Genomic DNA, 26,283 nt, shown 5'->3' on the forward strand with positions numbered 1-26,283 from the left:
AATTTTAAAAATATTTATAGTCTACCTTCTGTCTGCTATTTTTGAATCTGACACCAAAAGCAAAAGTGGCAAAAGCAAAAATAAACAGGTGGGAGTACATCAAACTAAAAAGCTTCTGCACAGCAAAGGAAACCATCAACAAAACGAAAAGACAACCTACTGAATGGGAGAAAATATTTTCAAATGATATCTCTGATAAGGGGCTAATATCCAAAATATACAAAAAACTCATACAACTCAATAGCAAAAAAACAAACAATCCAATTTAAAAATGGGCAGAAGATCTGAATAGACACTTTTCCAAAGAAAACATACAGATGGACAACAGGTACATGAAAATATGCTCAACATCATTAATCATCAGAGAAATGCAAATCAAAATCACAATGAGATATCTCCTCACACCTGTTAGAATGGCTATTATCAAAAAGATAAGAAATAACAAGTGTTGGTGAGGATGTGGAAATAAGGGAATCCTTGTGCACTATAGATGGGAATATAAATTGGTGCAACCACTATGGAAAACAGTATGGAGGTTGTTTGAAAAATAAAAAAATAGAATTACCATACGATCCGTCTATTCTACTGCTGGGTATTTATCCACAGAACGTGAAAACACCAATGTGTAAAGAAACATGCACCCCTGTGTTCATTGCAGCATTATTCACAATAGCCAAGACTTGGAAGCAATCTGAGTGCCCATTAAGGAACGAATGGATAAAGAAGATGTGGTATATATACACAATGGAATACTACTCATCCATAAGAAGCGATGAAATCCAGGGCCGGCCCCGTGGCTTGGTGGTTAAGTGAGCGCGCTCCACTGCTGGCGGCCCGGGTTCGGATCCCGGGCTCGCACCGACGCGCTGCTTCTCCGGCCATGCTGAGGCCGCGTCCCACATACAGCAACTAGAAGGATGTGCAGCTATGACACACAACTATCTACTGGGGCTTTGGGGGGAAAAAATAAATAAATAAAATCTTTAAAAAAGAAGCGATGAAATCCAGCCATTTGTGACAACATGGATGGACATTGAGGGTATTATGCAAAGTGAAATAGGTCAGAGGGAGAAGGTCAAATACCATATGATCTCACTCATTAAGTAGTAGATAATAACAACAACAAACAAACACATAGAGACAGAGATTGGATTGGTGGTTACCAGAGGGAATGTGGGGGGAGGGAAAAAGGGATAATTAGGCACATGTGTGTGGTGATGGATTATAATTAGTATTTGGGTGGTGAACATGAGAACATGATGTAATCCACGCAGAAACAGAAGTAGAATGATGTACACCTGAAATTTATACAATGTTATAAACCAATGTTACTGCAATAAGCAAACAAGCAAAAAAAGACAGCATGAAAAAAATAAAAAACAAACAAAAAAGAAATTGTGGTACATATATATAATGGAATATTATTTAGCCATACAAAAGAATGAAATCTTGCCATTTGTGACAACATGGATGGACCTCAAGGACATTATGCTAAGTGAAATAAGTCAGACAAATACTATATGATCTCTCTTATATGTGGAATCTTAAAAAAACCAAACAAGCTCATAGATACAGAGAACACACTGGGTGGTTACAAGTTGGGTGGGGGAGAAATGAGTGAACAGTTGTTTTTTTGTTGTTGTTTAAATAAATTAAAATAAAAATTATAAGAACATAAAAAGACGAAAAATATTTGTAGTCTACCTTATGTCTGCCATATATTGGCTAGACTTTGGAAATAGAAATATAGAAAGAACCTTGTCCTCAAAAAGCATATATGTTATTAGGATCAGACAGATACATAGACAAAAAAGTAGAATGACTACGCAAGAGCAAAACTGGACTGTGACAATATATATAAAACATAAGATTTTTAAAATATACTATTTTTTTTTTAATTTTTTTTTTTTAATTTTTTATTTTATTTATTTTTACCCCCAAAGCCCCCATAGATAGTTGTATGTCATAGCTGCACATCCTTCTAGTTGCTGTATGTGGGACGCGGCCTCAGCATGGCCTGAGAAGCGGTGTGTCGGTGCACACCCGGGATCCGAACCCGGGCCCCCAGCAGCGGAGGGTGCGCACTTAACCGCTAAGCCACGGGGCCGGCCCTAAAATATACTATTAATAGTAAAAATTGATCAAAACAAGAATATAAATTGAATTTTAAGAATCCTATATATCAACAAACTACAATCAAACAAAATTGCTCTAAAAATTAAATATTACTGCAAAGTAAAAGCCCTTACCAGAATAAAATTATAATAAAAAGAGGCATGATTACATTTTATTGTTTACATCATTTAAATGTTCTCTAATTTCTTGAGTAATGACTAAACCCATGGAATTATAGCCCCATTTTTCTTAATGAGAATTGAGTGTTTTTATGTCATCTCCAGTTATACTCACTAAATTGACAAACAAAAATGTCAAGACAAAGACAAAACCAATCACCCCATCTTTGAGATATTAACTAGAGAAAAATAGATTAGTGAAGCCAATTTAAGGGGTAATAAAATACAATCAACAATAACTAGGAATAATTTCCTTGTACACCAGGAAAGGTAATCCAATTAATTGTAAATTTTTGAGAGATCATAGAGCTTGCTCTATCAAAGATGGAAAGGATATACATTTTCAATAACTACTTGAGAAATCTATTGTTTCATCATTTATTATTTAAAAATTACCATAATCAGTTTCCATGATGTTTATAAACTTTTAAAATAATATAATGTGGGCTTTAATAGAAAATTTTTGGCATAATATCTAGTCAAAAAATCCTAAGTAAAAATGACTGAAATGTACAAACCAAGGTGAAACCAATGCTATGAAGATACTTGAGAACTTTATACTGATGTAGTGACATATGTCAACAAGTGGAAGCCATTAGTGACAATATAGTTATAGAATACAAACAATAGAGATAACATATCAATAATCAGTATATCAGAAGATAAGAGCAAAACAAATAAAATGGAAAAATTGTCAATGATATAATGGAAGAAAACTCCTAAAATGAAGAACCAATGGGCTTTCCATGGAAGTGCAAGGGAAAAGTAATAAAAATTGACCAACAATACTGAAATTTACTACACATTATTAAATTTCAAGAATAAATAAAGAAAGACTTCTAAAATTCTGATAGAAGCAAGTCATCTAAATAAAACTTTTTCTCAGCAACATTAGATGCCGAAAGGAAGTAGAAAGACATCTACAGAGAATTTTAGGGCACAGTGGCATGATTCTGAAGTTTTATATCTATGCAGTTTGTCATACATGTTTGAAAGCATCATAATAGATTTTAAATATATTCTTGTATATACAAGGAATTAGGAAGTACATCAATTCTGGCCCCTTTCTGATAAATCTAGTTGACATAATCTGTCCCACTGAGAAATAGAGCAAAAAACAATAAATCAGTGAATAGGAAAGTTGAGATATGAAAGAAATGATAATGAGCGTGAAATCCTTGTAACAAGAAATTTACTCTAATCAATTTTAATAATTGTTGTTACAAAACACTACCAGATTTAAATATTAGTCTTGAACAAAACTACAAAATCTAAAATCTAGGAATAAAAGGAAATGAGAAGACAGATACAGTGTTAATTTTCTCATATTCCAGAATCAAGATATCATTTTGTTTCTGAAAGTGACAAATTGATCAACATAGTCCTGTGCATACTGTTTAAAATCATACAAATAACCACTAGTGGAAGCAAAAAAAGAAGGTATATTTTCCACACTCCTAGAGAAAAGAATAAAAGAAAGCACATGTCATGTACCAAAAGTTAGAAAATAAATGAAAAACCAAATAAGCATAGAAAAGAGAAAAGTTATAAGAAGATAACAAAAGTAAAACCAAATTTATAGGTTTTTAGTGTAAATGAAAACGGATAAACCTATTAAGTAATAAAAAAAATTCACAAATTGTGTGAAAAAACAATTCTAACTATATTTTACCTTAAAGACATACACCTAAAACTCAAAAAGTAGAAAGTAAAAGATTAGGCAATTATGTCAAATAAATGGAAACAAAAGAAAGAAAACACGTATAGCCATGTTAATGTCAAATAAAGTAAAAGTCAATTAAAAGCATTAAGTGGTATGAAATGAGTCACTTTATATTTATGAAAACTAAATTCTACAATGAAGATTTAATGGTCATGTATATTTATGGACTGAAAAATATAGCATATTGTATATTTAAATGTCATATAAATAATATAATAGTAATATTATATGATAATATATATTAAAATCTTTAAAATACAAGAAGAATTTGATAGAAACAATAGTGAATGATTTATAGTACATCTCTGCTTTTCAGAATAGGCAGAACATATGTAACCATATACATGCTCTGAATAATATAATGAAGTTGGTCTAATATATGCATGTCAAATACTCTTCTCTGAACAAGGAGAATGCCCTTTAAAGTTATCAAATTTCCACGTATAATTTAAACAATTTGAAAATACCTTAGACTAAAAATAATCAATAATTTCAAGAATATAAAAATATTATAGATTCCATTTTATGACCATAGTGAAATACTAGAAATGCATTAAAAAGTAGTAACAGGCAAATAAAAAAATTTTTAAAACCCATCAGACACCCTATTGTTTTCTTATGCTTCCTCCCACGCAGGTGCCAGTATTATGCAGGACTTATGGCTAGTGATGGTTTCGTCTCCCTTTCCTGATGCTGATGGATGTTTATATTATTTCTAATTGTTTGCTGGAATGTGATAAACATTCTTGTGCGTGCTTTTTGTTTAAATTTTTTATGCCACTTTATTTTTATTTTTATTGAGGTAACATTAGTTTATAACATTATATAAATTTCAGGTGTACATCATTATATTTCCATTTCTGTATAGACTACATCATGTTCAGCACCCAAAGACTAATAGCCATCCATCAGCGTACACATGTGCTCTATCACCCCTTCCACCCTCCTCCCTCCCCCTTTCCCCTCTAGTAACCACCAATATAATCTCTGTATCTATGTGTTTGTTGTTGTTGTTTTTATCTTCCACTTATGAGTGAAATCATATGGTCTTTGACTTTCTCTGACTGACTTATTTTGCTTAGCATAATACCCTCAAGGTCCATCCATGTTGACACAAATGGCAAGATTTCATATATTTTATGGCTGAGTAGTATTCCATTGTGTATATATATCACATCCTGTTTATCCATTCGTCTGTTGATGGGCACTTAGGTTGTTTCCTAAGTCTTGGCTATTGTGAATAATGCTGCAGTGAACATATAGGTGCAAATACCGTGCATTTTTGACAATTTCTGTAAGATAAATTGCTAGAACTGGAATTTTGAAATATATTGCCAAACTCTTCTTCAGAAAATTTGTACCAAACTATATATCAACACTGCTTGAGAATACCTTTTTACAGATGTATTTATTCAGTTTTCCAGATATGGCTACTTACAAGTATATTTAAATTGTTCCACAAAATATTAAAAGAAAGAAATTTTCTCAAATTTTTTGAAACCAGCAAATTACTTGATAAAACTTATGCTCAAAAGAAACACTACAGGGGCCAGCCCCGTGGTGTAGTGGTTAAGTGCATGTGCTCCACTGCTGGCGGCCTGGGTTCAGATCCCGGGCACACACCGATGCAGCACTTGTCAGGCCATGCTGTGGCAGCATCCCATATAAAGTAGAGGAAGATGGGCACAGATGTTAGCTCAGGGCCAGTATTCCTCAGCAAAAAGAGGAGGATTGGCATGGATGTAGGCTCAGAGCTGATCTTTCTCACAAAAAAAAAAAAAAAAGAAAGAAAGAAACACTACAGTGTAGTCGTACTTATGGATATAGATGCCAAATTTGTAAATAAAATATGAGAAAATTACATCTACGGAAAGAATAGCATGCTATGACTGGGTGAGCAAATATAATAATGTTAGGAAATCTATTCCTATTGTTCACTATAAGTCAAAGGAAAAAGGCCTTGTACTTATTTTGGCGGCTGCTGGAAAGGCATTTGTTATTTTCAAAATCTAGCATGACTATATGCCTTCAATGAAAAGAATGAAAGGATCCTTTCTTAAAATTAAGAAAACCGTATTTCAAACAACTGGCATTATGTTTAATGACACACATGGAAAATATTTCAGTTAAAATCTGGAACAAGAATGACAACACTAGTATTTAAAATGATCTGTAAATGGTAGTCAATGCATTTTAGTAAAAACTATAAGGGGTATAAAATTAAAAAGTAAGAGGCAAAATTATCATTACCTACAAATGATATAATTAAATTTCAATGATTCAAGGAACTAGATGAAAAACTTTGGAAAACATACAATGATTTAATAAAGCATTTGTATTTACTTTAGTAATAACAAACAAAAACATGTAGACTACCCAGGAATCTATATGCATAAATATCTAAAACTGTATTAAGGGACACACATCAAGACCTTAATAAATGGGGAGGCAGATCTTAGATAGGAACATTAAATAATACAATAATATCAAATTTCCTTAAAATTAATCTATAAAAGTAGTAATTATGTCAAACTATTACTAGGATTTCAGAGAAAGAGAATTTGACAAAATGATTTTCAAATTTATATACAAGAATAATCATGTGAGGTTATTTATTAGAATAGGCATTAAAATGTAGAAATTTTTTTTTGTGTGTGTGAGGAAGATCAGCCCTGAGCTAATAACCATGCCAATCCTCTTTTTGCTGAGGAAGACTGGCCCTGAGCTAACATCTATTGCCAATCCTCCTCCTTTTTTTTTTTCCCCTTTTTCTCCCTAAAGCCCCAATAGATAGTTGTATGTCATAGCTGCACATCCTAGTTGCTGTATGTGGGACGCGGCCTCAGCATGGCCGGAGAAGCGGTGGGTCGGTGCGCACCCGGGATCCGAACCTGGGCTACCAGTAGCGGAGCGCGTGCACTTAACCACTCAGCCACGGGGCCGGGCCCTAGAACCTAGAAAATTTAAAATAATTAGGGAGGACTTGACTAACTAGATGTTAAAGCATATTATAATGCTATAATACTTAAAATAGTGTGATACTAGTGCAGAAATAGATATTTCATTGAATCTGAATTGAGAGTATAGACAGAGACCAAATTCATATGGGGAGTTGGTATATGATAGAGTTTATTTTTCAGATCATTAGGAAAATATGAATTTTTAAATAAATATTGCTGGTTCATTATCCATTTTTAAAAGATAAAGCTGGATTCACTATGCCATTTTTTACTCCAAAAGCATTCTCAGATTTTTGAAATATATGAATGCAATAACAATTCTAGAAAAAATATCGGTGAATATTTTACTATTTTGTGATGGAGAAGATATTTTTAAGCAAGGCATGGAAACTAGGATCTATTATTATAAAAGGGTCGATAGACTTGATTACATAAGAAATGTTAAAGCTTCAATAGAATAAAACAATTTTTAAGGTTTTAAAAACTGTCAAACTTGAAATTTATTAGCAACATATTTGATAAAGGGCTAAATCCTTAATGCATAAAAACATTCACAATTCAAAGATGATATATACCAAAATAGACAAATGAGGTAATGAGAGAATTTCTCACCTGTTTGGTAACCTAAGATTAAAAAGATTAACACTCTCCATTGTTAAAGAGAGTGAGAGGGCACAGGCACTGCCATATCATCTTTGCAGCGTTGTATGGTATCACTTTTCTGGTGGACAGTTTGGCAGAACCTTTATAGTATATTTCTTTTGAATCAGCAAATCTACTTCAAAGAATATAATCTATAGAAGAAATAAGAGGAGAGTATAGATATGTGTGCACAGGGATTGTCATCATGGCACTTTTTACATGAGTGAGAATTTAGAAACAATCTAAATGCCCATCAACATAAGATTTATTAAATAAATCATGGTATCTGTCCATAAAATAGGATACTAGGCGGCTATTTAAAATAAAAAAATAATAACATAAACACATGGCTCTAATACTGTTGAGCAATTACCAAACATAATTTATAGCGTAATCCACTTCTAGCTAAAATACGTGTTTGTGCATATCTCTGTGTGTGTGTGTGTCTCAAGCCATTGCACTGGAATTGGAAACTAGGGCCCACAACAGAAGTAAAGAGGTAATAGATATCTCCAGATTCTAAGGGGAGTCACCAATAATTGAGGCTGACCACAAACTTCTAGGGCTTACTAATAAGCTGCAGAACTAACTCAGTTGCCATCAGTCATCACCCTGTACCTTTCCTCAACACACTGGGAGAGGGAGAGACTGGGAGTACTGGCAGGAAGGTGAAACACATTTGATTCCTAGGCTGGCTTCCACTGAGACAGTGTTGTTACCTATCTCCCCCTATGCCTAAGTCGAGGATAAGCTACCTGGAAAGACACAGCAGGGCAAAAAGTAGAGGTAGTGGAGTGACATAGTTTATTAAGAATGCATAAATTTGCATGGGTAAAGGGAATACTGTAGTAGGTATCTGAGTTTGATCAGCAAAAGTCTATGGGGTGTATAACCTGTGGCAGAAGGTCATGGCAGAAGAACTGGGCGAGTTCTATCCAGAGCCACGTTTCTCATATTAGGCAGTGGGGAAGCATTGCTCAGCTTTTCAAACAGCTCAACCATATGCCCCACCTGAGACTCAGCATTTGGGTGCTGAATACAGAGAGGACATCCAGGACCAGTAGATGTTTACTAGAAAAGTATTAGTGGTCAGCAAATAGAACATTGTAACTTCAATTAAATAAACACTTAAAGACCTTGGCCCTTTTCCTTCATTCTAACTCCTAGCTCCCAAGCTTAGATAAGCTATACAGGGGTATATGAAATAGACCATACAGCCCTTAATCAGATTAAATTAGATATGAAATTAGACTTTTTTTTGGGGGGGGGAGGGGGAAAATTAGCCCTGAGCTAACATCCATGCCAATCCTCCTCTTTTTTCTGAGGAAGATTGGCCCTGGGCTAACATCCGGGCCCATCTTCCTCTACTTTATATGGGATGCTGCCACAGCATGGCTTGACAAGTGGTGTGTCAGTGCGCACCTGGGATCCGAACCTGTGAACCTCGGGCCGCCAAAGCAGAGTGCGTGCACTTAACCACTATGCCACCGGGCTGGCAGCCCTGAAATTAGTTTAAATTGAGTAAATCTAAGTTGTAACATGGACAAAAGACTTGAATGGGTAATTGTATTAGACACCTCTTTTGCACCATTTCAAATCCTTGTGGCCTCACCACTTATTCCTGCCATTGATACAGCATTCAGTTTCATGCAGGCTTCCACCAGATCCACACAGGTTCAGCCTGACTGTGCTTCACCTTACTTCTCTTTGTTTGTTATCCCAGGGCTTCTATGGTACCACAGCATAGGAACCTGTAGGAAACTACTTAGTATCCATGCATGAGCTACCCAGAAATGAGGGAAAGTTAATGCCTAGTAGATTAATCCTTGACAGGAGCCTATGTCTAAATACTTCTTTCTTTCCAGGGCAGATGGTTCTGGGATGCATTACATAGTGTTCTTAAAAATCTCATGGCCTCTATATATCAGTTGCTTGTAATAGTGGCCAACTCAATAACTCACCCTTCTTCCATTTTTCGTTACCAATGAATGCCCTACTGTTCCCTGGGAACATATTACCAAACTACTTATATGTAAGCCTTTATCTCAGGGTCTGCTTTTGGGGGAACTTGTTATGACTGTTGATACCAAGAATCGCCCTAAAAAGGAGAACCCTGGTAGAAGATTTTAGAGCTGGATCACTCATTGATAATATGTTAACAAGAACTCTATTGCTGGTAGTAAGTGGGAGAAGTAACCACTAGCGATAGTATCACAATTACTTAAAACTTCCACTTGTTCTTGATTAGGATAAATTGCAGGTAGACTGTAAAGCATTAGGTTATGCTGTGCTGTGGCACAGAAATTGTATGACTATAATGATAATTATAATTATAAAAATTGTCAAGTGGGCTAGCTATTGTTAATTGCTTGGAAAAAAGAAAATGACATGCTCAGGCCAGCCAAATATCAACTCAAGCCATGATGTGAAACACAGATGGCCTCTTTGGTGGCAATTAGTGGATATTCATCTACCACAGCTGTAGAGCTGACTTTCAAGATCTAATTGAAGGGTGGCAGAAGAGCAAAGGTGACCATCTGGAATAATCTCCTACAACAAAGCCAGGGCTATGAAAGGAACAAAGTGGGCCCTTGAGACATGAGAGGGTTATACTTGAGTGTACAAGCCTGAGAATCTTGAAACTTCAGATTTCTCCTAATGTTCTGCACCAATATAAGCAGCCTTCTTTCCCTTGTTAGAGATGAGCAGCCTCCCCTAGCTGAAGACTCAGCAAATACCTCATCTTAGCCAGGACACTTACAAGATGATGTTTGTCTTCCTCAAAATTGGGCCTTTCTTCTCCCCACTGCCTCCAGGTCAACAACCAGGGTCAGGTTTCAGCACAGCCTGAGCTAAAAAAAAAAGTCCCTGTGACAGGAGGAAATAACTTACACACTAAAAGAATTGCAGGATCGGGTAGATACACCAGAAGAAATAGAAGGAACAAAAATCATGGTGGTATTGGATTGGAAATATAAATCTAGATAAGGGAAAATTTATTGCTATGGGGGCAGTCACATATGACTCACGATCCCATTTTCTGGCAATAGTACCTGGAGCTCTTCATAAAATTCCTTTGGGATGTCTCCTTAAACCTTGGAAAATGATATGAAGATACTCAAAGTCCTTTGAAAAACTGTTGAGGAAGAAGTTAGAGGCCCAGAGAGATGAGATTCACTGGTGAGGTGGGCACCTGCATCTTTAAGAAGCTCAGTGATGGTTGTCCTCTATAGGCTAGGGTTGACAGTGGGAGATTCTGTCATTTAACTCAGCTCCCTAGTTTCTAGGTGGATGATGGGATTATGGAATGTTAGAGGCCAGGTGACAGCATTTAACTCTTAAACACAAGATGAACAGAATGACTCCTTCTGCTGATGTCAGGCTGACTCTATTCTTTGTGATCCCAAATGCTAGCCAGAACAGACTGAGTGTGGTGGCAAAGATAAAGGTTATGCATAAGCTCAATAACATGGGCTTCCCTCTCTTCAGTGCTCATATAGCTTCTGCTACTGCTGAGTGTCTCAGCTGCCAGCAGCAGAATTCACTGCTAAGCCCTAATTATGGCACCATTTCTTGAATAGACTAGCCCACCAATAGAGGCCAGGTTGATTATATTGTAACCCTTCCACCCTAGATGAGGTAGTGATTCATCTTAATTTAAATTGATACCTACTCCAGATATGGATTTGACTTCCCTCCATCACTATCATCAACTGAGGGTTTACAGAATGTCTAATCTATCCACATACTATTCTGCACTATATTACCTCAAACCAGAGAATCAATTTTATGGCAAAGCAGGGGTGACAATGAACACATGACAGTGGGATTCACTGGATTCACCATATACCACATCGCTTAGAAGCTAGCCTGATATAAAGTTGGGATGGCCTATTAAAGTTCTACTAGGGTGCCTGCTCAAGGATGACAACTTGAGTCAGGGTGCTATCTTCCAGGATACAGTATATGTATTGAACCAATGACTAATATTTGATGCTGGTTCCCCAGGAACCAGGAAGTAGAAATAGGATTATTCACTCTCACCATCATTCCCAATGACTTCACAAAAGAGGAAATTTAAAAGTTCAACAAAAATATAAAAAAATGCTGAACCTCATAAGTAATCCAGGATTTGCAAATTAAGACTTAAATGAAATCCCCCTTTACATCCATTATATTGGCAAACATTTTAAAAATCAGTTAATACTAAGTATTAAAGAAAGGAATGTATCAACAGGAACTCCTACATAGCTGGTGGGAATATAAATTGATGCAGTCATTTAATGAAAAAATTTTAGCATTATAAACTTGGCTAGCACAAACCTTATGACAGCAATTTCGGATTTAATTATATAATATAGGAAAGCTCTTGCCCGTGAACACCAGGAGATATGCACAGAGAGTTTACTCACCTGTGTCCATAGTAATTAGAAACGGGAAAAAAACCCACAAAGGTTTATCAAGAAGAGAATGGGTAAATTGTGGTGTATTTATATACTGGAATAGTATTTTTTCTATAAAAATGGACAGGTTACCACTACACTAGGCAACATATATATGTCTCACAAACATGATATTGAGTGACAGAAACAAGACACAAAAGAATACACCTAGTAATATTCCATTTATATAAAGTTCATGCAACAGGCAAAACTAAATTATATAGCATTTAGGGAAACATATATATATAGTCAGGATTGTAGTTATTTCTAGAGGAATTGCTGTGATGCAATAGGAAGGCATATATGGGGGTTGTGTAATGTTCTCTTCCTTGGCATTGGTAGCAGTTTCATTGTTCATATATATTTTATGCATTCCTCTGTATGTATGATATAGTTCATTAAAACAAGTTTTTAAAAATTTCTTTGGAACAACGAGAGGCCACACAACTAAGCTTGTGATAGGTTAGTTGAAGTTGTTAGATTGAGTCAGAAGAAATTCTATAATTGGGTAATGATTGGCAAAATGCTCTTTATAAGGAATCATTTGTTTCTTTATCTAAAGTTTAAGTACTTTAAAATGCTTTCCAAAGAGTTGTCATGTTAGAAAATTGCAAAGGAAAACTAGAGCGAGAAGAGCTGAAAATGGGAAAGTTTTTCTGAGGCAAAAAAAAAAAAAGTTTTTAATATATTTTCAGCAAGGCTTTGTAACTCAAACTACGTACATTACCTGTATGCTTATGAGTGCATATGACCAATGCATCTAGTTATAACAAATAGAAAAACTGTGACATGATAGACAATTTCAAATAAGTTAAATTATGTTACATTCAATACATGATACAAATCCCTTGTTTTTAATATATAGGCTAAAGGAAACCATTTTATTAGTACTACGTCAAAATCACACCTCTAGGTAAATATTTATTTTCCATGACATTAAACAGCTATTGAAAGAATATTGGTTTCAGGGCAGACAAAATTGTGAGCCCATATATCAGATTAGTCCAGCCCTGATAATTATTTTTCCTATTTTTATTCGTTCCTCTAATATAAGAGAATAAGCTCGTCTACATTGGCTTAGGTTTAGTTTGATTTACCTGCTTTAATAACTGTATCTTCAAGTATAAAAATTTAATTATGCTTAAACCTTAAAATGAAAAACTAGCATGTCCGAATAAGCCTTTCTTCCTGAGCTTTTCTTATTTAGAATCATAATGCATTATCTTTGAACCTAGTGATAACAAATATAATTTATTTGCATGTTTCTATAAAAAGAATAGATGTGTATTATAATAATTTCCTTATCATTTTATCTAAGTTATGATGTCAAAAAGAAATGAAAATAAATACAGATTATTTATACAATAATTACTTGAGGAAGATATGCATTTTACAGATGTAGAAACTGAAGCTTAGATTGAGTAAGTAATTGGCATACACCTGATATTTTGTAAGGTACATATTAAAATTTGACAAAAGTTGTACTCAAGTAAAATGTAAAGGATTTTTATGACCATAGAGCAAATGTATTATACATTCAAATTAACAAATAAGAAAATAAAAGCACAATAAATCTAAAGAAAGCATGAAGAACCAATTAATATAGATTAAAAATAAATATGGAGTAGCTATATTTATATCAGAAAAAATAGACTTTATAATAAAGACTGTAATAAGAGACAAAGATGGGAATTACATAATGATAAAGGACTGAATCCAACAAGAGGATATAACATTTGTAAATATTTATGCACACAACATAGGAGCACCTAAATATATAAAGCAAATATATTAATGACCCAAACGGAGAAATAGCAATACAATAACAGTAAGGAATTTTAATACCCTACATATGTTAATGGATAGATCATCCAGACAAAAAAATCAGTAAGAAAACATTGGTCTTAAAAGACATGTTAGACCAGATGGACTTAACAGATATATAAAGAACATTCCATCCAAAAGCAATGGAATATGCATTCTTCTCAAGTGCACATGGAACATTTTCCAGGATAGATCATCTGTTAGGCTACAAAACAAGTCTTAATAAGTTTAAGAGGATTGAATTCATATCAAGCATCTTTTCCGACCACAGTGGTATGAAACTAGAAATTACACAAAAAAAACTAGAAAATACACAAATATTTGGAGATTAAACAACTTGCAACTGCACAACCAATGGGTGAAAAAAGAAATCAAAAAATACCTTAAGACAAACAAAAATGGAAATACAACATACCAATATTTGTGAGACACAGCAGAAGCAGTTCTAAGAGGGAAGTTCGTAGCAATAAATGCCTACCTTAAAAAACAAGAAAAGTCTCAAATAAACAACCTAACTTTACACCTCAAGGAACTAGATAAAAAAAGAACAAAGCCCAGAGTTAGTAGAAGGCAGGAAATTAGAAAGATTAGAGCAGAAATAAGTGAAAGACTAAAAAGACAATAGAGAAGATCAATGAAACTAATAGCTGGCTTTTTGAAAGGATAAAAAAATTTGACAAGTTATTAGCTAGACTCACCAAGAAAAAAAGAGAGGACTCAAATAAATACAATCAAACATGAAAGAAGAGGGGCCGGCTCCGTGGCTTAGCGGTTAAGTGCACGTGCTCCACTACTGGCGGCCCAGGTTCGGATCCCAGGCGTGCACCTACGCACCACTTGTCCAGCCATGCTGAGGCAGCGTGCCACATACAGCAACTAGAAGGATGTGCAACTATGACATACAACTATCTGCTGGGGCTTTGGGGAGAAAAAGGAAAAAAAATGGAGGAGGATTGTCAATAGATGTTAGCTCAGGGCCAGTCTTCTTCAGCAAAAAGAGAAGGATTGGCACAGATGTTAGCTCAGGGCTGATCTTCCTCACAAAAAAATAAATAAATAAAAAAAAATAAATAAATAAAAGTAAAAAAATAATTAAAAAAACATGAAAGAGGAGATGTTACAACTGATACCACAGATAGACAAAGCATCATAAGAGACTACTATGAACAATGATATGCCAACAAATTGGACAATCTAGAAGAAATGAATAAATTCCTAGAAATGTACAATCTACCAAGACTGAATCATGATGAAATAGAAAATCTGAGCAGACTGATTACTAGTAAGGAGATTTAATCAGTAATCAAAAACCTCCCCCAAAATAAAAGTCCAAAACCAGATGGCTTCACTGGTAAATTTTACCAAACATTCAAAGAAGAATTAATACCAATTCTTCCCAAACTCTTTCAAAAAATAGAAGGGGAAGGAACTCTTCCAAACTCATTTTATGAGGCCAGCATTACCCCAATACCAAAACCACACAAGGACCACACAAGAAAAGAAAATTATAAGCCAATATCACTGATGAACATAGATGCAAAAATTCTCAACAAAATATTAATCAAACTGAATTCAACAGTACATTAAAAGGATTATACACCATGATCAAGTGGGATTTATGCCAGGGGTGCAAGGATGGTTCAACATCAGCAAATCATTCAGTGTGATACACACCACATTAACAAAATGAAGGATAAAAATCATATGATCATATCAATAGATGCAGAAAAAGCATTTGACAAAATTTAACATCTATTTATGATAAAAACTCTCAACAAAGTTGATATAGAGGGAACATACCTCAACATAATAAAGGACATATATGACAAGCACACAGCTAATATCATAATGGTGAAAAGCTGAAAGCTTTTCCTCTAAGATCAGGAACAAAGTAAGGATGCCTACTCTCACACTTTTATTCCACATAGTATTGGAAGTCCTACCCAGAGCATTTAGGCAGGGAAAAGAAATAAAAGGCATCCAAACTGGAAAGGGAGAAGTAAAACTATCACTATTTACAGATGGCATAATATTATATATAGAAAACCCTAGAGACTCCATCAAAAAACTTTTAGGACCAATAAACAAATTCTGTAAAGTTGCAGGATACAAAACCAATACACAAAAATCTGTTGTGTTTATATACACTAATAACAAAGTATCAGAAAGAGAAATAAAGAAAACAATCCCATTTACAATTGCATCGAGAGGAATAAAACACATAGGAATAATTTTAGCCAAAGAGGTGAAAGACCTGTATATTGAACACTACAAGATATTTATGGAAAAAAATTGAAAAAGACACAAATAAATGGAAAGAAATTCCATGCTCATGGATTGGAAGAATCAATATTGTTAAAATGTCCATACTACCCGAAGCAATCTACAGATTCAATGCAATCCTTACCAAAATTCCAATGACATTTTTTTGTGTGTGTGTGTGAGGAAGACTAGCCCTGAGCTAACATGTGTTGCCAATCTTCCTCTATTTTGTATGTGGGTCACTGCCACAGCATAGCCACTGCTGAGTGGTGTAGGTCCACGCCCAGGAACCGAACCTGGGCTACCGAAGCAGAGCCTCTTAGCCTTAACCACTAGGCCATGGGGCCAGCCCCTAAAAATGTGTTTTGATTCGTATCTTTTATTTCTTGTATCATATAGTGTTCTGAGAATATGGTCTGTCAAATTTCTATGTTGTGAAATTTATTATTTAAATATATGTGTTCCTTGGACATTGTCTGATTAGAAAATGCTGGTTAGTCTTTGTTTTAAGGTACTTGGAATTATATACACATATTATATTTAAACATTGGTTAAATACATATATGCATTTAAACAATGATCTCTACAAGCAGAATGGTCTTTTTTTTTTTGCCTATGAAATGGTTACAAATACTTACAGTGTGTGGGCCAAACACTCGAAAAATTCTTGATAAATAAAATATATATTTACTTGTAATAGTGTAATATTAATATTTACTATGTCAATAATAAATATTACAGGCCACAGTTTTTACCATAATCAAATTAATTATACATTAGCAATATGAAACAGCAAAAACTAAAACTAAAGATTAAATAGTATATTAAAATAAAAATACCAATTAAATAAATTTCAGGTCAAAGAGGAAATCAAAACAGACTATTTAGAAATTGACAACAATTAGAAACCTGTGAGATGTGGCTAAAGCCATACTCAGGAAAATTATTGGTTATAAGTTATTTTAATATTAAGTAGTAAAGATTGAAAATTAATTAAACGAGGATTTAATCAAGTTGTAAAAAACAACATAAAGCAAAATAAAATTGGAAAAGGAATTAATAAGGATGAATGCCTAAATTTATGAGTTAGAAAATATTTTCATATCATTTATAAATAAAATTTAAAAAGTTCTTTTCAGAATAGGTCAGTAAAATTAAAAAAAAAAAAAAGTCTGGCCAAGAAAAGAAGTAGATACAATGCAATTACAAACATTAGGATGAAAAAGAGGATGTACCTACATATTCAGAAGATATTTGAAATAATGGGGCTGGGTACGCCTTTATATTTTAGATGAAATTGGTGATTTTCCAGAATAAATTACCAAAGATGATTTGTGATAAATTAGAAAATAAAAATATGCTAAGACCCATAGAATTAACAGAAAATCATATCAAAACTCTCTGCCCCCTGTTGCCAATTATATTATGTTTGGAATTATTCAGCCCTCTACCCCTTTCTGTGTAAAGAAGATTGTACATCCCCACACGTAGTGCTTGCCAACTTCTAGTGGGAAACTATTTGTCCCCACCTTATTGCCTTTGGGCTGAGATAATGAAATGTGAGCAGAGATGATACATGTCACATCTGAGCAGAAGATTTAAGAAAAATGATTTCACAGTCTTTCCTGACCTTCTATGCCATGAGAGTGGGTATATCATGCATAAGGTTCCTCCCTCAACTATGTCCCTGACTCAGAAGACACAGGGCAGCGTCCACAGGAGCACGGCAGGAAAGTATAGCTTACTCAGGATGTAAACAAGGACTATGCAGGGGTAGTTTGTCACCACAGCAAAGCTAACAGCACCCCCTCAAATGGTGCCAAGCCCAAATGCTTTTATATGCAAATACTATCAAACATCCAACACCACCAATTTTCTTCTGATATTTTGTACATATTCTGCTTTTTCCATTTTTATTTCCTCTCTGCATGAAAAATATATTTCATGGTGGGTTTATTTATTTGATATGCAGATGATTAGGGTTTTCTGTCTTTTATCGAGTTCTAGTTTCATTATGTATTGATTAGAAAATGTTGTCTCTGCTGTTTGTACTTGTTGCAATTTGTTGATGTTTTCTTTGTGGCCTATTAGCACTCTGTTTTTTCCATGTTTAATGGGCATTAAAAAAGAAGGGATACTTTCAGTTTTCAAGGTATAAAGCTTCTCATAAATCTATGTAGATTTATCTAATTTATTGTTACTTAGATCCTTCATTTCCTTATTTTTGACTATTTGAATTTGTCGTGAATTGAGGTGAGTTAAAGCCTAATATTATTGTTGTGTTTATATATATTTCTCTTTCTATTTTATATAGCTTTTCCTTTACGGATTTTTGATGCTTTTTGTTTGCTGCATTAAGATTCCTGACAGATCTTTACTGTGGATTTTGTCTTTTATTATTATAAGGTGTTCTTCAGTTACAGGCTGAGTTGTGTGCCCCGCCCCAAATACATATGTTGAAGCCCTAATGCCCAATGTGACTATATTTGAAGATGATGACTTTAAAGGGATAATTAAGGTTAAATGAAGTCATAAGGATAGGGCCCTAATCTGATAGGACTGGTGTCCATATAAGAATAGAAAGAGACGCCAGAGTTGCATGCACACAGAGAAAAGGTCATGTGAGGACAGGAAGAACGCAGCCATCTTCAAGCCATGGAAAGAGGCCTCAGAAGAAACCAAACCTGCCAATGCCTTGATTTTGGACTTCTAGCCTCCAGAACTGTGAGAAAATAATTCTCTGTCGTTTAAGCTGTCCGGTCTATGGTATTTTGTTATGGCAGCCCTAGCAAACTAGTACATCTTATTTGTCTCATGTAATGATTCTTGCCAGGAATTCAAGTTTTTGTCGGTGTGCAACCCTTACTTTTTATTGGTTTGATTTGTCTGTCTGTATTTGCCCATCCTTTATCTTTTAACCATTCTGAGTCATTTTGTTTTACATATATTCTTTCCTATGGACTATAATATGTATAAATATAGATGTTTGGTCTTTTATCTTATTTTATACTATGATTTCTATTTTTAATGCATTTTTATCTTTTTTTATTTGTTCTCTGATTCGCTGCTGTAATGCTTCTGCTGCTATAAATCTTTATTCTAATACCATAGGTAGTTCACATTATGTTTTGAAATCTTTGAGAGATTACCTATTTATTAATAGCCCATTATAAAAGTTGAGGGAATTAGTGCACATAAACTTCCTCCACATCCTAATTTTAATACTATCACCTTATTATTTGTAGTTCTGCTACTGTTTATCATTAAATAATTATGTTCCTATTATTTGATTTATCAGGTTTTAAGCAGTATCAAAGTTGAAGGAATCAGGTTACATACATTTTCCCACTCCTATCTCTTTATAGCTACTGATTTTTGTTATTTATATTATCATTTCTACTTTGCTGTGGTTTAAACTATTCATATTCTGTTCTATAACAATAATTAAATAACAATAAATAAATAAGATATTTAGCCTTAATTTTATATTTAAATCAATTTGTTGTTCACCATTTATCATAACGTTGCATTAATCTCTTTGTCGTATGGAATTTGTCCGTAAATAGGGCTCATATCCCATGAGATCGTGTGCATATAAATCTATGTGTGCTGTTTGTATACTGGAATAATAACTTGCTGAGTATAAATTGGAGGATCACAGTTTCTGTCCTTAAGGACTTGGTAGAATTGCCCCATTCTCTTCTAGCATTTTAGGCTGCTGTGGAGAAGTCCAAGGCCAGCTTATATTTTTTTATCTTTTTAGTAATATTTTGATTATATTTTTTTCCTCATCAACATGGTATTCTCTTTTTTTAATCCTTGAAACTTAATGACTTTACCAAAATATATCTTCGTGATAATCATTCTATATTAATGGATTAATCAGGCTCTTGCCATCTGCAGTTTTAGGTCTCCTTGTAAAAATTTTCAGTAATGTTTTCTTCTATTTTATCAAATTTTTTGGAACTCCTCTTAAGGAACACACATTTGTCGTATATTTTATCTCTTTTATCTTACATGTTTCTTTTCTCTAAATTATAGCATTTTATTTTGTGCTGTTTTTTCAAGCCTGCTCTCAATTCCTCTGTTTGAATTTTAAGCATTGCCTATTCTTTTTTTTTGCTTCTAATGTCACATTAATTGTCAAGATGGTTTTAAAGACTCTTCAGTTATTTCCTGAACTTTGTCAACTTATTTTTCATCTCTATCTTCTTTAAAGATTTGTTTCAGTGAGCTAATTGTTTCATTAATTTCTTTGAGATCATGAACACTTGTTTTATCTAATTTTTTCATATGGGAGAAATCAACAAATATATTATCATTGTAAAAATTTCAAGAAATTCACAAATATTTAAAGTAAAATATTATAGTCCCCTTTGCCATCCTTTCCCAAATGCCAGTTCCCTCACTAATGATAATAATGAACAGATTGGATTATTCAATAAATAGTGTTGGGATATATCATTCAAGTCTGTGTTTTACGTATGTATATCCATATGTAAGCACCTACACCTTGGAGTTAACTTGCATAGGTACAAATCCTGGCTCCACTACTTCTTAGCTTTGTATCCTTGAGTAAGTTACTTTGCCTCTCTCCTTAATCATGTATAAAGTGAGAATAATAATAGTACCTACATAATAGTGTTTCACGTGTGTTATTTTTTCATACTTATTGAACATTCAGAACAGTGCTTGTTAAATTCTAAACTTGCAGTAAATGCTAGCAAGTAGTAGTAGTAGTATTTCTCTAGGATATAGTAGCCAACACTTACATAGCACTTACTATATGCCAGCTATTGTTCTAAGTGCTTTCCATACATTAACTTAGGTCACTAATAAGTGGCAGAGCCAGGACTGGAACCCAAGCAGTCTGGCTTTAGTGTCTACACTATTAACCATTAAACTGTCTTCCCCTAGATGTAGAATTTCTAGATCAAAGGACATGCAAAAATGTCTGAGATACAAATTAGTTTTCAAAAAGACTGTTCCAAATGTGTTCTATGAAACAGTGTATGGACATACCATCCATCCACACCAAAAATAGACAATGAAATATATATTTTTTGGGCTGGCCCCGTGGCTTAGTGGTTAAGTGCACGTGCTCCACTGCTGGCGGCCCGGGTTCGGATTCTGGGCGCGCACCGATGCACCCCCTCTCCGGCCATGCTGAGGCCGCGTCCCACGTACAGCAACTAGAAGGATGTGCAGCTATGACATACAACTATCTACTGGGGCTTTGGGGAGAATAAAATAAATAAATAAAATTATTAAAAAAAGAAATATATATCTTTTAATTTTGCCCTCAGTTTGATGGATGAGAAATAATATTTCATTATTACTGTAACCACAGGACCAGGAACAGAATTTGCCACCCCAAAATATGCCTCTTTGGCATAAGGGCTATTTTGAGCTGACGGTTATTAAAAAAAAGAGCAGACATAGAAAAGGCTCTGAAAACATAGTAGAAGTTAATACATTTTTAGGGGAAATTTACATTCATAAGAGAAATCTCCATTTGCAAGGATGCCTTCCTCTCTGTGCCAGGAAGGAGAGAATGACTCTAAATCTCTAGGAACTCTTATCAATAAGAGAAGACAATGACTTAAATCTACATAACAACTTTACCCTTGTTTACTTTCCTTTTCCTAGTAACCTCCCATGCACAAAAGAGAAAATTTTGATCTGCCAATTGAAACTCATCCTGCCAGCACTTCCACATACCAGGCTGCCCTCCCTGATCCCTTAAACCTTACCACATACCCTGGGTCAGGGGGACAGAGCTGAGAGCCTGTCCTTCTGTTTCCTTGCCAGTCGATTGCACAATAAACTGTTTCTTCTCTCAAAGACGAGTGTACCACAGTAGTAGCTTCTGTACACATCAGGTGGCGAGCCCTTGCTCAGTAACATATCCACAATCTTATCGCTTCTCATCAATTCCATTGCACACCCTGCTCTAAGCCATCATCACCTCTTGCCTGGATCTTTGCAATAGCCTCATAACAGCTCTTCCTACTTCTCACTTGCAGGATGTAGCAGTCTTGATACAGCAGTCAAAATAATCCTTCAAAAATGTAAGTCAGATTATGTTATTCATCTATTCAAACCCTTCCAGTGACTTCTCGTCTCACATAGAATAATCCAAAGTCCTTAAAATCTAAAAGTTTCTCCCCTACATGATTTGATACCCTCTCTCCCTACTACCTCTCTGACCTCACCCACTGCTGTTTACCAAAATCACTCTGCTCCAGCCCCTCTGGCATCCTCAATTTTCCTTAAGCATAACAGGCACTTTCCCACTTCAGGGCATTTGCTCTGGCTGTTCCTTCTTCCTGAAATGTTCTTTTCCCCAGATAGTCACATGGCCCACTCCCTTACATTCAAGTCATTGCTGGGAGGCTTTCTCTCCCCACTGTGTTTGAAATTGTATACTTATTTCTCCCCCCACACACTTACTGCTGACACTCCCTATCCTTCTTCCGTGCTTTACCTTTCTCCATAACATGTAATTATTTGACATACTGTATATTTTATGTATTTAAATTTTTATTGTCTCTCTTGCTTCAACTAAGTAGAGGCATACGTCAGAGATATTGTGGGTTTGGTTCCAGACCACCACAATAAAGCCAGTCACACAAATTTTTTGGTTTCCCTGTGCATATAAAAGTTATGTTTACACTATACTGTAGTCTAAGTGTGTAATAGCATTATGTCTAAAAAACAATGTTTAATTAAAAAAAATACTTTATTGCTAAAAAATACTAACCATCATCTGAACCTTCAGTGAGTAGTAATCTTTTTGCTGGGGGGTGGGGAGGTCTTGCCTCAGTGTTGATGGCTGCTGACTGATGAGGGTGGTGGTTGCTGAAGGCTGGGGTGGCTGTGGCAATTTCTTAAAATAAGACAACAATGAAGTTTGCTACATCTATTGACTCTTCCTTTCATGAATGATTTCTCTGTAACATCTGATGCTGTTTGATAGCCTTTTACCCACAGTAGAACTTCTTTCAAAATTGGAGTCAGTCCTCTCGAACCTTGCTGCTGCTTTATCAACTAAGTTTATGTAATATTCTAAATCCTTTGTTGTCATTTCAACAATATTCACAGCATCTTCATCAAAAGTAGATTCCAGGGGCGGCCCAGTGGTGTAATGGTTAAGTGCGCATGCTCTGCTTCAGTGGCCCAGGGTGTACAGTTTTGGATCCTGGGAACGCACCAATGCACTGCTTGTCAAGACATGCTGTGGCGGCATCCCATATAAAAACTAGAGGAAGATGGGCATGGATGTTAGCCTACGGTCAATCTTCCTCAGCAAAAAGAGGAGGATTGGCATCAGATGTTAGCTCAGGGCTAGTCCTCCTCACAAAACAAAAGTAGATTCCATCCCAAGAAACCACTTTCTTTGCTCATCCATAAGAAGCGACTCCTCATCCATTAAAGTTTTATTATGAGATTGCAGCAATTCAGTCACATCAATAGGTTCCACTTCTTATTCTAGTTCTCTTGCTATTTCCACCACATCTGCAGTTACTTTCTCCACTGAAGTCTTGAACCTCTCAAAATCATCCATGAAGATTGGAATCAACTTCTTCCAAACTCTGTTAATCTTGATATTTTGACTTCTTATGAATCACAAATGTTCTTAATGCCATGTAGAATGGTGAATCCTTTTCAGAAAGTTTTCAGTTTATCTTGCTCAGATCTATCAGAGGAATCACTATCTATGGCAGCTATAGCCTTACAAAATGTATTTCTTAAATAATGAGACTTGAAAGTCAAAATTACTCCTTGATCCATTGGCTGCAGAGTGGATTTTGTGTATGCAGGCATGAAAACAACATTAATCTCATTGTACATCTCCATCAGTGCTCTGATGCATTGTCAATGTCAATGTTTTGAAAGGAGTCTTTTTTTCTGAGTGGCGAGTCTCAACAGTGGGCTTAAAATATTCAGTAAATCATGTTGTAAACAGATATGCTGTCATCCAGGCTTTGTTGTTCCATTTGTAGACCACAGGCAGAGTTGATTTAGTTTAATTCTCAAGGGCTCTAGGATTTTGGAATGGTAAATTAACCTTGCTTCAACTTAAAGTCACCAGCTGCATTAGCCTTTAACAAGAGAGTCAGCCTGTCCTTTGAAGCTTTGAAGCCAGGCATTGACTTCTCCTCGCTAGCTATGAAAGTCCTAGATGGCATCTTCTTCCAACATAAGGCTGTTTTGTCTACACTGAAAATCTATTGTTTAGTGTAGTTACCTTCATTAATTGTCTTAGCTCGATTTTCTAGATAACTTACTGCAGGGCTACATCAGCACTTGCTGCATCACCTTTTATGTTATGGAGATGGCTTCTTTACTTAAACTTCATGAACCAACCTCTAGTAGCTTCAAACCATTCCTCTGCAGCTTCCTCACCTCTCTCAGCCTTCAAAGAATTTAAAAGAGTTAGGACCTTGCTCTGGAAAAGGCTTTGGCCTAAGGGAATATTGTGGTTGGTTTGATCTTCTATCCCGATCACTAAAACTTTCTTCACATCAGCAATAAAGGTGTTTCACTTTCTTACCATTTGTGTGTTCACTGGAGTAGCACTTTTAATTTCCTTCAAGAACCTTTCCTTTGCATTCACAAATTGGCTAATTGTTTGGTGCAGGAGGCTTAGCTTTTGGCCTGTCTTGGCTTCCTCACTAAACTTAATCATTTCTAGCTTTTGATTTAAAGTGAGAGATGTATGACTTTTCCTTTCACTTGAACACTTAGAAGCCATTGTAGGGTTATTAATTGGCCTAATTTCAATATTGTTGTGTCTCAGCGAATAGGGAGGCCCAAAGAGAGAGAAAGACATGGGGCAATGGCTGGTTGGTGGAGCAGTCAGAAGACACATAACATTTATTAATTAAGTTCGCCATCTTACATGGGCATGGTTCATGGTGCCCCAAAACAATTACAATAGTAACATTAAAGATCACTGCTCATAGATCACCAAAACAAATATAATAATAATAAAAAAGTTTGAACTATTGTAAGAATTACAAAAATGTGACACAGAGGCACAAAGTGAGCAAATGCTGTTGGAAAAATGGCGCCAATAGAGTTGCTCAACACAGGGTTACCACAAACCTTCAATTTGTAAAAAAGACAATATCTGCAAAGTGGAATAAAGTGAAGTGCAATAAAACCACGTGTGCCTGTATAAGCTCATTGAAGGTTCATCTTTTTACCTGTTTTATTTACTGCTGTTTTCCTAATGCCTAGGAGACTACCTGATATATGTTAGTTGTTTAGTAAATATTTATGGAATAAATGAAAGAATATTTATTTTTTTAATTTCCAAGTAGATAATTGGAGATGGGCAGTGTATTTGTTGTTGATTTTTACTTTTATTTTATTTTACTGTTGTGGCATTTATTCAATTTTGTTGTAGCCTTTTATATTTAAAGTTTTCCTTGTGACCTTTTACATTTAAAAATTAATCTGGTATTTAAATAATTTCATGCAAACATGTAAACCTATTTTCTTTTCATTATTTTTTTCCTGGTACATAATGAATACATAGTGATCTTTTTTATCCTGTACGTAATAAATATATAGTGATCCCTTTTGTCTGAAGAATCAGATGGTTATTCATAGCGATAGTATGTCTTATTTTTAGAACTTTTTCTCTGTCCTTTATCCTATTCTTTTAGACACAAGCACACTGGTCAACCGTATGTTAAAGCAGCTTTTTCTATCTTTCATATCTGATGTCTTCTTTCTAATCACCTTCCTTTTTCTTTCTTCTTTTCCCCTGAATCCTAGGTGATTGCTTTATGCTTATCAGTTGTGTCACTGATTCCATTTTCTATAGTTTTGCTTCTGTGCTTGCTTCTTCAAAATAAGTTCAAATATTTTCATGGCATATTTTTTTCTCATTAATTTTTTTTTGTCCCTTAGCTCAGACCATTCTCTTATCTTAATCCATTTTTAATTTCTTCTGTCAATTTTTTTGTATTTGAAATCCATGTTCCTTTACTTTGACAGTTCAAAGCAATTACTGTGTAAATTTGCCTCTATTTCCTCATACAAATCTTCTTTCACAGTATGCTCTTTGTCCCAGCTTGTGCGCTATATACTTTTCCTTTTTTTGTGTTGCAGAAATTTTTGTT

General features: G+C 34.9%; 1 protein-coding gene across 6 annotated transcripts in view; it reads left to right on the plus strand.

Annotated features, from left to right (window-relative positions):
• The window catches only part of LOC147911859 (uncharacterized), a 434,190-nt gene that overhangs the window by 392,760 nt on the left and 15,147 nt on the right, over positions 1 to 26,283 (plus strand). For 4 of the 6 annotated variants that reach the window (XR_015550692.1, XR_015550691.1, XM_087427626.1 and 1 more), the window contains one exon: positions 22,174 to 22,218. The exons of the other annotated variants lie outside the window; for them this stretch is intronic. Coding sequence is in view for 2 of the 4 variants with exons in the window: in XM_087427626.1 (XP_087283752.1) it covers positions 22,174 to 22,206 (33 nt within the window). In the remaining 2 variants the exon portion in view is untranslated. The remainder of the gene's footprint in view (positions 1 to 22,173; positions 22,219 to 26,283) is intronic. 6 annotated transcript variants of the gene reach the window in all.

Source organism: Ceratotherium simum, chromosome X (genome assembly GCF_057802395.1).
Source record: "Ceratotherium simum simum isolate JZ-2026a chromosome X, ASM5780239v1, whole genome shotgun sequence".
NCBI classification, from domain to species: domain Eukaryota; kingdom Metazoa; phylum Chordata; class Mammalia; order Perissodactyla; family Rhinocerotidae; genus Ceratotherium; species Ceratotherium simum.